The sequence below is a fragment of the Polyodon spathula genome, chromosome 13 (assembly GCF_017654505.1).
Source record: "Polyodon spathula isolate WHYD16114869_AA chromosome 13, ASM1765450v1, whole genome shotgun sequence".
Lineage (NCBI taxonomy): Eukaryota > Metazoa > Chordata > Actinopteri > Acipenseriformes > Polyodontidae > Polyodon > Polyodon spathula.
The window spans coordinates 3315335-3329371 of NC_054546.1; the positions used below are offsets into that span (position 1 = coordinate 3315335).

Here is a 14037-nt window from a genome sequence, read left to right on the forward strand (position 1 = left end):
AATCAATGTTGGTCTGTATGATGCAGAAATGACCACTGATCAGATTTGAATATTTAAGTCTGAACACAGTGACTGGATGAAAGTCAGATTTGGATTACCATGATTTCAAGAGTTGTGATTTTGAAAATAACTGGCATAAATGATTTCATTTACCTGCTATAATGGGACTGGATATTATTATATGTCCAGAAACAGTGAACATGTTTGTTTGCCAAATATCTGGCATTACTGTGTGTGCCCCTCATCTTCTCTGTGTCTCACATGTTCTATTTATAAACCTATACAAATAATAGCAGCCCAAGCTTCTCCTTTAAACGTTTTTTTTTTTTTCTTGCACCTTGATCACAACAAAGGAACCATTATGAGCTCTGCCCTTTGTCTTCATTGATTCCCATTTAAGGGCATCCCCTTAATCACTTCTATAGCTCATATGCTCCATGCTTTCTAATAAGTAATTCGATTGATCTGTTTTAATAGTTTTATATCCAGATTGTCCAAACTGTTTACAGCTCAAGAAGGTCAGAGCACTTGAGCTCTGCGAGGAGTGGGCCTGGCTACGCAGACTGGCTGCCAGTTGGACACTGTTAGAGGTGCAACTCTTGAGCACAGCTGCTACAGTGTAAACAGCAAAGTCAAACTAATGGACTGGATTTCCCACAATGCACTGCTGTGGTGTAGGGAAACTGGAATTTATTGAAAACCTGGCTGTGTGGATTATGTTCTAGTTTACCTCAAGATGTGGTGTTATGTAGTTAAAAAAAATATAATTTTTACATTTGTAAGCTTGTTCCCTTAGTGCCACGTGTAGAAATCTGTTATTCAACACATGATTAGGAGTAAAAGGCCCTTTTTACATTTCTGTTTTTGCAGAGCTTGGATATGTCAATTAACGTCCTACAGTTTTAAGTCAGAACAGGAGCTTGCCTATTTGCTTATATAGTATAGTGATTGGCAGGTTTTAAGAGAGAGCTTGTGTCTTTACACCTGCAGTTTAAATATCTTTTGGGAATATAAACTGTAATATAAGGAATGACATGATGTGTACACAGGGAGCACAGAGCTTGCCCAATGTATGATCTCATTGCTTGCTAACTCTAACCACTAGGGGCCACTGCCTCCCAAATAACATCTCTTTAAGAAACTGAGTATTGTAAATTATCCAGCTGTGAACATTTTAACCAATCACGGTGCAGGATTTCTGTGTCAGCCAGATCATAACAGCACCCCAAACAACATTGAAAATGCATGCTATGATACAAGGATGTGACGCCACATTAATTTGTGTGATAAGTAAACAAGTAAATACATTTTCTAACAAAATCTCTGACCTTGTATACTGATTTATAACAAAATACCAGGCATAACCATTGTGTTGCAGTATTTTTTCTTTGTGAAAATGTGGGATGCATCTCCATACTTTAGTGGTACATGCATTACACTTGATTAATCAATACACTTATGTTTTATTAAAATAAGAATGAATATGTGCAGTACATAAATAAAACAATTTTAAATACATATACATATTTATTTTAATAAAGATATTGGGAATAACAGAATCAACAGCTGATAATACTGTTATGTCATATCTAAAAGACAGGTACATATCAAGAAAACAATAAATATGTTGAACAAAGCTGGCGTCAACAGCACAGAAATACTATTTTCACTTCTGGCAGCAGTGAAAAAAAAAAAGCGTTAGGCAGACAGAGGAAATCATACAGAGACAGTTTCAGGCTAGACTTGCGTTGAAATACAATAACAGGCAAAACAAATTGCCTAGTCTTTGAATAATTAAAAAAGTCAAGTTTAGCCACCATACATGATAAATCACACCAAGATCACTCAACATTGCACATGCATCTAATCATGTTTGAAGAAAACAATGGGGATGTTACAATCTTTTGCAGACCTCATCTTGTTAACAGTGTACTGTAACAGGAAGAACCTTCAGAAAAATTCTAATTGCCAGGATGTGGCAGAGACAGGACTGTACTCGCAAAAAATTAGCAATATAGGGTTTAGAAGGGAACACCAGGACCATGTAACTAGCAAAGTGAAATCGATTGCTCACTTTTGCTCTAGAAGAGGACCAAAATGAATAGTTTTTCCTGATAGGATTCAACCTGAGTAGTCCGAGGCACTGGAAAACACTGAAGGAGATTTCTGTGAGGCTGGTTTAATAATAGTCATCAAAGTCCTCTGCGTTGGAGAAGTCTTCCTCTTGGTGATGGGGTAATCTGAGCAGGTGGAGTGCAGTCAGATTCATCTGGTCTAGAACACACATAAATACATTAGTTATACAGAACAGAATAGGATTAAAGTGCATTAGCGTAGGCTATATGTTTAAAAAGAAACATCCACAGTGCACCATTCATATTAAAGAGTATGTGCTTTTTGAGATCTGATGCTTTTTACCCACCTGAATATCCTGGTTCATTAAGAGCAATCAACGTATCCATTATTATTACAAGCCAGACTTACCTGGCGGGATAACAGTTAGACTGGCCTTCGCTGCCACTTCCCCGTGTCGGTTCTTCGCATAGCAGTGGTAAGTTCCCTCATCTGTCAGCCGAATTCGCTGGATCTGCAGCCAGCCTGACATTTCATACTTCTGGGGACCTCCCCTAAACTGATGCCAAAAAATCACAGATCAATGCTTTTCCTACACGTTCTCCTATCTGATATGATGAGATTATTTATACATAAAATAATACTAATTTCCCACATCGGGTTAGGTATCTGCTAACTCAAAATGCATTTAGTGCACAGAAGATTAATCTTTTACTCAGTGTGATGGATATTTACCTGAATTTGAACTTTTAGAGAAGGATGACCTTACATATTGATTGTATCACCATTTCATCAATCCAGGTTTTCCTTTCTTTCTTTCTTTCTTTCTTTCTTTCTTTCTTTCTTTCTTTCTTTCTTTCTTTCTTTCTTTCTAATTTAATCAATCCTCTGGTTCCTTGTCCACAGACCTAATAGACTAAACCCCCATACCCACCCCCACCCTCATAACTGTACCAGCAGGCTAACAGCGGTGGAAAAAAAAAAAAATGGAAATACTGTCAGGAAACAGGAAAATTCTAATGGTAGGTTATAAAGGATACACAGTAGCTCTCCTTATTACAATAAGAGAACTTTTTGCACTACCAAAACCATATGTTTTTGGTGCTGATATTATTTTGTTACAGGTATGAAAGTGTCCATTTCTTTGTCTCTCTGATAACTGTAGGGTGCACCTTAATGTAGGACACATTTAAAAAACCATTCTCTGAACAATTAAAATGAAAACAACACACCAATAAAATATCTATTTCTAGACAGCCGTCTAGAAAACAACGGTGTGAAAAACTGCAGACATCTGAAAATCATTATCCACGTCGCGGTGGTTTCTAACACAAGTAGCAAAAGCAGCAAGATTTTGGACCATAATTTGATGTTTATTTACGTCTCTCCTTATTCTGTTCAGAGCTCTTCATCATTCTGTTGCCCTAGCTACCAAAGGGTGGAGCTGGTATTGAGGCCCAAGTTTATAATCTCACCACATAAAACCAGCAATTGTATACTTGTATACTTTTATATGATCCAGTGCTACTAATTAAATTCTTTGGCACCTGCAAGATTGTAAACTTTGGGAGTCTAGAGTGGGTGAAAATAAATGTAATGGGCTGTTAGGCTTAAGGCTACTTTGCTTTGCCCTTTTGTATAAATATATGTTGTAGGATTACTAAGAAATTGGCATTCAATTTCCAGACGGAAGTCGCCTTTCAACAGATGGAAGATTTGATCCCACAACCTTTAAATATACATTCAAAAGCCAGAAATGGTCCCTCGTTTGATGTTTTTCATCTTCAAAGAGCCAGCTTTGAAGCCAGCTGTGAGAAAATGAACAAATAATTTCAGAGCTTTCTGTGCTGTTCTGCTTAAATCCCAATCTTTTGTCAAATAAACACAGATGCTTTTCTGTTAAAAGGTAATTCATTATCAGGGCGTTTGTCTTAATCATGCACTTAATGACTATGTTAATACAGTACTGACAAAGAAAAACATCTCCCTCATTTAGCTTCATTAAGCAAGTAATTAAGTAAGCATCAGAACCCAATTAATCAAACATTCTCACTGGCAAACTGTTCTTGAGCAGTGGGGAAATAGTTCCCAAGCACGCAGAGAGACAGATGCCATTCAGGATGGCATTCAATCTCAACAGCTTCATATTTAGAAGTGCACTGCTATTCCCATTCCATATTTGATTCAGCTACTAAAACTACAGGCAAACAGGCAAACAATTATTAAACAATCACTAAATTAAGGACTTCACTGAGCATAATCTATTCTTTTTTATAATTTGCTAAATGTATTATTATTATTATTATTATTATTATTATTATTATTATTATTATTATTATTATTATCCATTATCCATCCATCCATCCATTATCATTAGTCTTTTAATCCTTTATAGGGTCGAGGTGATTATTATTATTATTATTATTATTATTATTATTATTATTATTATTATTATTATTATTATTGTTGTTGGGTGGGCATACAATATTTACAGTGATATATACAGTGCGGCTGCATCTCAACTGATGCTAAATTGACAGCTGGTAGTTACTTGCTTCTTTTTTTTAATAATTGACACATTTAGGCTAAGTAAATTATATAAAGTATTACCTTTAGGTAGATTTCATTATTTTTTACTTGCTGTGAACCTCTTTATATTTTTTATATATAACCAGTAGTTCGGTTACCTGAACAGATATATGTGGGTCATCACCAGGTAGAAACATTTCTGTGCCATCCTTTCTCCACTCAATGGAAGCCATGGGGTAGGCAAAGACCTCACAGCCAAAAATGACATCCCTCCCTGTCAAGTTCCATATGTCATAGGGTGGTGAGATGATGTGGGGAGCTAAATAAAAACACAAGCATTAGTCAGTGGAAATCTAATCCACTATCGATTCAAAGAGTGAACTGTTGTGGATGAGGCATAGCTAACAATGTCCAACCCTAAGTAATTTTTATGTGGACACCTGGAGTCACAGATGTTCCTGGAGCCTTTTTTAGATGACAAATTGATAACCAGATTTTGTTAAATGCAGTAGACAACGAGGGGTTCCAAATCAACATTATGGGAATAGAAAGGCGATTCTTCATTCTGCATGCATTCTTCCCAGTTAGATCATGTGTTTTCCTATTTTGTCGTACTCCAAGCGTATTGTTTTGGAACTTTCTTAAGGATATGAAAGCCCGGAGTGAGCCTCTCTTTCAGCAGACTGCTGGCTAATTGATTGGCCATGGTGACAGCTGTGTATATAGTGCTAGCTCTCAACATTCCCCACATATCACTATCCTTCATCCATTGCAGTGGGTCTGCTTTAATCCACAAAGTCTCCAGGTTTGACTTTCACTTTGGGAGAAATGAAGTCCCATAACAACGAACACGGTGCGCAGGGGACAAAAAAAAAAAAAAAAAAAAAACATCTGTCTGCTGCACCAGGAGCACCGTGTCATTTCCTGAGAATGTTTAACCCCAGCAGAGCTCACTTCGCATGCTTTAATGTAAGTTGGGGTTCAGTAGCACAAATAAACCCAATGACACCAACCAGGAATCTTTTTAGACTACTACAGTTACCAGAAAGGTTAATCTTACTACCAAAATAGCATCATGGCCCATGTACAGAATCTCTACCCACACAGCCAAGAACTCAGAAAACCTTCCTCTGTGGCCTCTAAAGCTTGTGAAATTTAAATCTAGATATTGGAATAAAATAAGTTACCGCAGGTACTGCAGGACTGCATTGAATTATTAAGGCTATGTAGCTTCCCTATTTTGTATTCAACTAGCCACAGATGATAAACCTAAAAATAACTGAAAATTGAGAATATGTGGAATGTTAGTTCTCTGAATTGAAATGAAAGTGGTGTTTCAAAAAGTAATATCCTGAACAAAACAAATTACGAACTAATGCCCTCAAGCCCACGATTTAGATAAAAGTCAGGCATAAAAAGAGTTGTCCCTGACTTCCAACATGGATTGCAGTTTAAAAAGTGGCTCAGCAGGAGCTATTTCCATATATCAACAAAAAGCATCCTCACTTGCATTCACAACATCAGCATCAGCTGCACATTTACTGTCTATCTTTATTTCCACAGTTAAGAAAACATTTTGATCTGTTTTTTTCATACATGTTCATTTTTTTTTTTTTTTTTTTACATCTGTGTCAGTCTTTTAATATGGTCTCCTGCCATAGTGAACTACTTCAAGTCAAAGCCATTTGCAGTATAATTACGGCAAGCAAGCAGTCGGACGTAAACTTTACCGGTCTTGGTTTGTGATGTCTTGAGGATACTCCACAATGGTTGTCAATATCACAATTCAGCTGATGGTTGAGTTGAAGTTAGATATTCATTAAATTCTTTCACCCCTGAAGTAATAATAAATGAAACCAGCCTTTTTGTTTCTGGACCTGGAAGCATTTGAGGGGGCGGACACTGTTTTTTTTTTTTTAATCCCTCAAGATAAAGGAAAATTACTCATTCAGGCTTTACCCTTATCACCCCTGGGTGGAATGAAAGTGAGAAGCCTGACTGTCCCAAAAATGTGTGAAATTTACATCTCTGCCAGATCAAAGAGATTGTGGCTCACGGCTTGACCTCACAGACCCCTCCATCCCTTACCATCCTGTTAAACCTCTTTTCTACTATTGAAACAAAGTCTTCTTGTGTCAGATCTATAGAAGAGATAACTTTCTTCCAGGAAAACAAAAACACCATCTCTTTTTTTATTATTTCAGGATTCTTTTTTTATTAAAAACCCTGAATTCTCCACAACAGATCAATCTTTCATCACTATACACCAAACATTCTCGACCATTGACATGACAGGCACAGATTGCCAGTCAAATGTGATTTAGAAGCATTAAAAATTAAACTGATTGAGAATGATTCTTTATCCTCTATTTTCTGTTGTTTTGCAGGCTTTTATTCACAAAAGTACTTTTCAACTGTACAGAATGTAATAGTTCATGTATATGTCCCTTTCTTTCACACCCTATTCTCTGGTACTCATTTAGTCTGGTTCATTGCAGATCTGAGGGTTAATATGAAGCTTTACTAACACCCTGTGCAATCTGTTCTCTGAAGGTGCTCCAAGGCTCTTTTGATTGGCAGCCTCGGTCATGTGCACCGGCTTACAGCCAATCATATTTTTCACTGTAAATAACACATGCAGACTGCATGTAAAGGTGTTGAAGATGGCAGTAGCCTTCGGGAAGAGACTCATTTATGACTATTTTACTGGTTTGATAGACAAGACACAGTGTTCCAGATCACCCAGATCAAATGTTTCAATCTGGGGCTCTTTATCAAAAGAAAATTAAATCTTTCGATTGATTCAGTATCTATAGATTAATGGGTACCTTCACATTGGTATTCAAGCATCTGGATTCAGATATGATGCCAATATAAAAAATTTTAACTGAACAGGTTTATTTTTTGACTTACTACCCACTTTCACTTGTTGTTTTTGAAAGCAGCATGGGGTTTTGGCTAATAAACCAAACTCACCCAATAACCAGATGATGGTAGTAGCGTGGCAATCCAACGAGTGTCTGTGTTGAAAGACATTTCAAACAAGGATTGTATAGGGGACTTCCTCATTGACCCGTGTATGTCAATTTTTAGGATATTGTAATACTATACACCTTCATGCATGTTGAGACGGACCATTCTGCTCTCCAGTAATTTATCAGTGAGCTAAGCTCCACATTCCAGTCTAACAATCAATGGCAGAAAAGTGTACTTTTAAAATGACCTTCTGCAGTCATAGTGCTAATTATTTTCTGCAATTATGTAAGTATTACAAATACCAAAGGAATTGTTCTATTTCATTTAATTAAAACGAGATTGCAAGAGAATAGTATAATTCAATATATGTACTACTATGGCAGGTTGTTTGGTATAATGACTGAACAGTGATTATTATTATTATGATGCTTATTATAATTATTAATAATAATAATAATAATAATAATAATAATAATAATAATAATAATAATAATAATAATAATAGATTCCATAACTATTGTCTACTGCCAGAGAAAATGTGTCTAACTCAAATCAAATCCATTGTAAAATATACATGAATGTTTACAAAATGGTATGTACATTTTACTTTTAAAGTAACATAATAATGATATATTAAAGAATATAGAATCACAAATATCTTAACATAGTCAGAGCAAGTGTATTCATATTTTGCTGCACTTTTATTTAAGTCATAGACTCTGCCTTCCTATTTTTAGATAGGGGAGGATTGACAAGCAGTTAAGTGGAATGCTTAAGCCGTCCATTGATCATGCACTGGTTGCAAAGGATTACCATGTAAATGTAATTGTAAATGTAATACTGTAAGTGTTGCCCAGCCATTTGGTTGCTGTATCAGCTATAACTTGTATGCAATCTTTGTTTTGGCAGATCTGTCTGTCGGATTAGCAGCACACTGCAAGCTAAATCATATTACATTGGCTTATGGTCATACACTTACTCTGGAGTAGAGGGATTTGCCTGTGAAAAATGGTCGGCCCTTTTGCTTAATCCGGTCTCCTCCATTGTTCTCCACAAGTGCACTCTTCATCACTTTTCTACCAGCCCCTCAATACGTTTATAGTGCTTGTGTCTTCCTGTTTAGGGAAGTAATCTCTTGAAGTGAACCGAATGATAGTGTGTGAGTGTATGTACTGTATGTACACTGGCCTTGCAATGCAGTACTCATTCTGATATTGCTTTTACATCGCTGTCACAAACCTGTCATTTTACACTACAGAGTTTTCAAAGTTCAGGAAATGGCATTCTGAGATCAGCCTTGCTGAATGGATATTCCAGGCATGTCAACCAAATGTGGGGTGCAAGGAACTCTAAAAACATCTTTACATTACCATTCTGTAAAGGTACTGCCTGGTAGGCTTTGGGACAGATTGTCTTTAATATAAATGCTTCATTTAAAACAGCATGGAAACAAGCATGTTGCCATACCATGTGCCTTAAAGCCCTGTAGACAGGTTGGAAATGTAATTATTTATTGAAATATGGAAGATTGCCAGTACAACATTTATTCAAAGAGAGTTAAACTATACATTGTCTTTTGAGTAGTGTAGGCATTCATTGAATGGGAAAAGCAGCAGAACTTTACACCCATGCTATTGTGTGATAGAATCATTGCAGTAACCCTTTGCGTTGCCTAATGCACATCACAATACTGCCATTTAAACCCTTTTCATCATGTTGTCAGTGACATGACGTCTCTACCTAGCTAGCTTCCGACAGCCTATGATTCAACTTACAATTACGACTTGACAGCTCCACAAAGCATCCTGCTGAGGAAAGGTTTTGAAGGCTCTTTGGTTTTATAAAGCTGTAAATAGCTGTCAGTTCAAAAGAGGAAGCTCCTTTTTCCAACATTGGATTGCAAAAAGGCCTATACAAGGATCTCATTAGCCCCAGATGTAAGCTTGATGGAAGCAGACATATTGTTATATTTGAGAACATTTGTAAAGTACAATTAATTGAGAAAGTAAAGATTGTCAAGCAAAACTTCAGCTTTAAAAAGAAAATTGTTTTATAATAAAAGGTTTGCATTTCCCATGGAAAGCTTTTCATTTGTATAGATCATGACAATCATTTGATCGATTGAATGTAAATCTTTAAAAAGTAATCCTAACTAAAATGCAATACATATATTTCTTGACATGCATTAAAATATATTTACTATTATGTTGGAATATTTAAAATAGACACATTCAATACAGTACATTGAAATATGTTCTGATATAAATGAATGCTATTTTGTATAATAACACCTGGTTGAAGAATGTAGTACCTCACCTGCTTCACACGGACCCTCATGGGACACTGTCAGGTTGGCACCAGAATGGGCATTGGCTGCCTCTTGGAATTTGCAAATCTGTGGGTAGGTCTTGCCATCAGAGCCACAGACTGCCTTATTGGAGACACAGGTGCACTGAGGCTCTGGGACCTCCCCCTCCCACAGGTCTCCAAGGTCCAGCCTGCACTCCAGGTTCTCCCCACACTTCCCATAGAAGTGGTTGGTGTTGTCCAAGTCACAGATCTGGCCCTCCAGATTGGCGCACTCCCAGCAGCAGTCACAGTGGTCTATCACCACCCCCGACAGACATCCTCTTGGAGGGGGGCACTCGTCTGGCTGGCAGTCAGCACAGCTCTCCCCTTCCTCCAGCAGCCTCTGCCAGCCACGTTGCAGGTAATCCGGGCTTCCAGGAGCTGTTGAGATTGGTTGCCAGAAGAATAAGCTCAGACACAGTAGAACCAGCGCTCCAGAGCAGAAGGCTTGGCCCACCAAGCATCGCATTTCCAATTAGCTGTTTGGGCCTCTTCTCGTAGAAAAACCCATCACTTCACAGCCAGACTTATCTTCTTTGTTGGCACCTTTTGCAATACACTGGTCAGTAAGTCTTCAGTACTTTTGTCCAAGCTGACCTTTGGAAACACATAACTTTTTCTTTATTTTAAGTGTCATGAATTTAAACTTTCTAAGCCAAACTATGTTATGTGATAACTAGATATGTGGAATATGATACAGGGTAGAAGGTCATTAAGAAGTGAGAAGGCAGTGAGGTATATAATTCAGAGAAACAAAACAAGCAAAAGAGACAAGAGGAAAATAGACTTTTCCTGTTCCAAGACATGCTTTGGTTTTCTTTTAGCAGCTAGTTTTCAAGGCATATATATATATATATATATATATATATATATATATATATATATATATATATATATATATATATATATATATATATAATGATGTTAACAAAGGTTGCCCCTCATACCTAATTTTTCTTTTAAAATTTTAACCAAAATTAAGCATTTTTCCTGGGGAGTGAGGCTGAAAGTATTTGTGGACATGCATCTTAGTTAACTATATACACAGTGGCTTCTCTATGGCTATATGGTGGTCCATCATTTGATTGGACTAACTAAATTTCAGCCATCCACCATCATATACAAATATTCCTGTAACTATCGGTATACCATATCATCAAAGAAGGTGAACCGCAAACCATTAGGTTGACTTAATATCCAAAGACTGCCAGAGGCCACTGATGAGTACTTTAAATAGGCTAAATAAGATAGAAAAAAAAAAGAATAGGTGAACTTATAGTGGGATTTGTATAGTGGATAAAGACCTGCAAGCTTCAGGAGGGTAGGAACTAGAACAAGGGCAATTCAGGTGAGATCTGCTGAGACAAAACAACTTCTTCTTTTCAGGTTAATGCATTCAGATAAAACATTTTGTGACACAAAGTGGTCAGTTGAATTCTAGTTTTGTTTTAGTATAGTTGAGAGCTATTCTCTGTGGTAAGCAAATAATGACAGGTGAAATACAATAATTTCTGAGCTTGACAATTGCTGACTGGGGAAGTTTTCTCTCTGCAGACAGGACAAACCTAAAATCCCAGACTCATGTGAAACCTTTCAAAAATTTTTAACATGTTAATCGATATGACATTCAAAAGTCAGTGAAGGGTTTAATTGAAGTGCCATATATTTGCAAATGGATGCTGGTTAAAGTCTTGAGAATTTAGACTGTTTTGAAGTTAGTTTTCTTTTAGATGACAAGACAAGACAAGTTTGCTCAGAGATGCTTCCAGGTAACATACACAACTGCATAACAATTCTCCAAATGTATACATGAAATATCACAAGTGGACACCAGAGAAAATTAGTCTATTTCAACAAACAAAATCAGCACAGTTTCATTGCATTTTTCATTAGCAAAAAAGATTAAAAAATACATAAAAATGATAAAGTTCGGGTAAGTTCGGTTAAGGATAGCTAAGTAAAGAAAGCTAATTTTGTTTCCCATACAAAATAACAACTTTGATCATATAATTATTTAATATTATTATTATTAATATATTATTAATAATAATAATATTATTATAGTAACAATATATATATTTCATTGTACTAATTATATATATATATATATATATATTAAAATAAAGCTGTCACATTGTGAAAACCTGGCCTTACTTTATATTAGTTTTTTGTTTACAATTAAATGTACCTGGTACACACCTGCTTCCTATTTTTAGTAAAGTTGCTTACCCGTGTAAACGGCTGTGAAGTGTTGTAGTTTCTGTGACAAGTAGGTCTGTCTCCAGTCGGGAGCTATTCTGTGTAATGAACAGAAACGCTGCTCTGTGTGTTAGCAGTGCCTTGCAGGGTCCCCACTTTCAGCCGTCTCTCAATGAAGATGTGTGACGTCAGAATGAAATGTGATTCCCTAGTCAGCCTCCCCCTCTTTCTACTCCCTTCTCTCTCTTTCTTTCCTTTTTTATTTGCTCTCGCTATCACTCCTTATTCCATTCTCTTGCTTTATTTGTTCCCATCCTTGACACAGCATCTCAATTGTTATCTTTCATTCATCTCTTTTCTCTCTTTTGTCTCATCCTGTATCCCCCTATTCGTTCCAGCTTTTTATTTTCACCCTTTTTTATGTGTTCCTCCTCTTTCTTTTGTTTCACAGGTTATGCTTTCTCCAAATGCACCCCTTTTGCATTTAAATTTTTTCTCACCCTGCTCTCCTTACTGAAAGTCTAATAAATTAGACTGTTCATTAAGTTACATACTGCTGTTTGAGTGAGCTGTACATGCACTTAGAATGTCATTATCATCATCTCAAATTGTAACTGCAGTTGGAGTTATAGAACAGCTAACCCTACAGCGCAGCTAAATGCAGTCTAACTGCAATCTGCTGTCTGTCCAATTTATGGCATATTTAATGCTGTTTAAGTGTGAATGTTTTTCCACTATATCCCTGTCTTTTCATTCAGTTTATACTTGTTGTTCTCCCTCCTCTTTCTCTTACTCACTTTCTTGCAGAATGCTCTGCTTGTTTTCTCTCCAAGCACTCCCATTCCTTTGGCCGAATGTGAAACCCAGGATAACTTCTCGTAACATCACAACAAACAGCTATGCGATCATGGAGGTTACGAGATGTGTTACTTGGTTGCAAGACAGACAGACAGACACATAGGTAATAATCATCACAACAGCACTGCTATTATGATTGTTCAGACTTGCAAGACTATATTAATTCCCACTCCAGGAAATGACATACCAGTGGCACAATTATTGAACTAAAATGTATCAGAACTTACCAGACATGATTTTCCTCAATATCCCTCAAAAGACCAACATACTTCAAACTCATGTTATTCTTTCTGCAGCAAGGTAATTCTAGTGGAATAATTTGACTTCCTAGTTTCTGTTATCATGCCTGGAAATATATATTTTTTTTAATGATTAAAGTACACACACACACACACACACACACACACACACACACACACACACACACACACACACACACACACACACACACATATATATATATATATATATATATATATATATATATATATATATATATATATATATATATATATATATATATATATACATACATACAAATGTACTTTGTAGCAACAAAGTCAAAGTGTCCAATAACAGTATGTCTGGCCAGCTAGGACAAACCAAACATTTTGATTTTCGATAAGTGCTGTATCGGTCCTGCTGTGTAGCACCTGGCATTTCAGTCCTCTCTACCCCAGGGTTACACTAAATAACATACTAAATGTGACTGCATGCTCAATTGTTAGATTGTTATGACTTAATAAATGTCTGCATCCAGATTTAGACACTCATTATATCAAATTGTTGACATTTAAAAATGAAACAGTCCTGTGTTACACATTTAAATTACTGTCAGAACACAAGAAACCAGTCAGTGACTATGAGCTCTTGTCTCAGATTCAGATAGCTTTGGTCATTTTTGTTATACTTCTCTTGTACCACAGTATGTCATACACACGTATTAAAAAAAATTCCTTCACATGGATTATAATAACTGTCTAGTTTGACAGAGACCTGTTCTACGCCCCTTAGAAAAATAAACACTCTCATCCTTCTTTCTAAGGCTGCAGA

At 36.4% G+C, this 14037-nt stretch overlaps 1 protein-coding gene across 1 annotated transcript; it reads right to left on the minus strand.

Moving 5' to 3' along the window:
* Positions 1-1493: 1493 nt before the first annotated feature.
* On the minus strand, positions 1494-13218 carry LOC121325864 (kazal-type serine protease inhibitor domain-containing protein 1-like). The gene is made up of 6 exons (XM_041268950.1): positions 13212-13218; positions 12157-12249; positions 9895-10308; positions 4761-4921; positions 2485-2632; positions 1494-2274 (listed from the first exon to the last, which is right to left on the minus strand). Exons 1-6 carry the CDS (start codon positions 13216-13218, stop codon positions 2180-2182), a joined length of 918 nt encoding a protein of 305 aa, XP_041124884.1. The 3' UTR covers positions 1494-2179.
* Between the last annotated feature and the right edge of the window lie 819 nt (positions 13219-14037).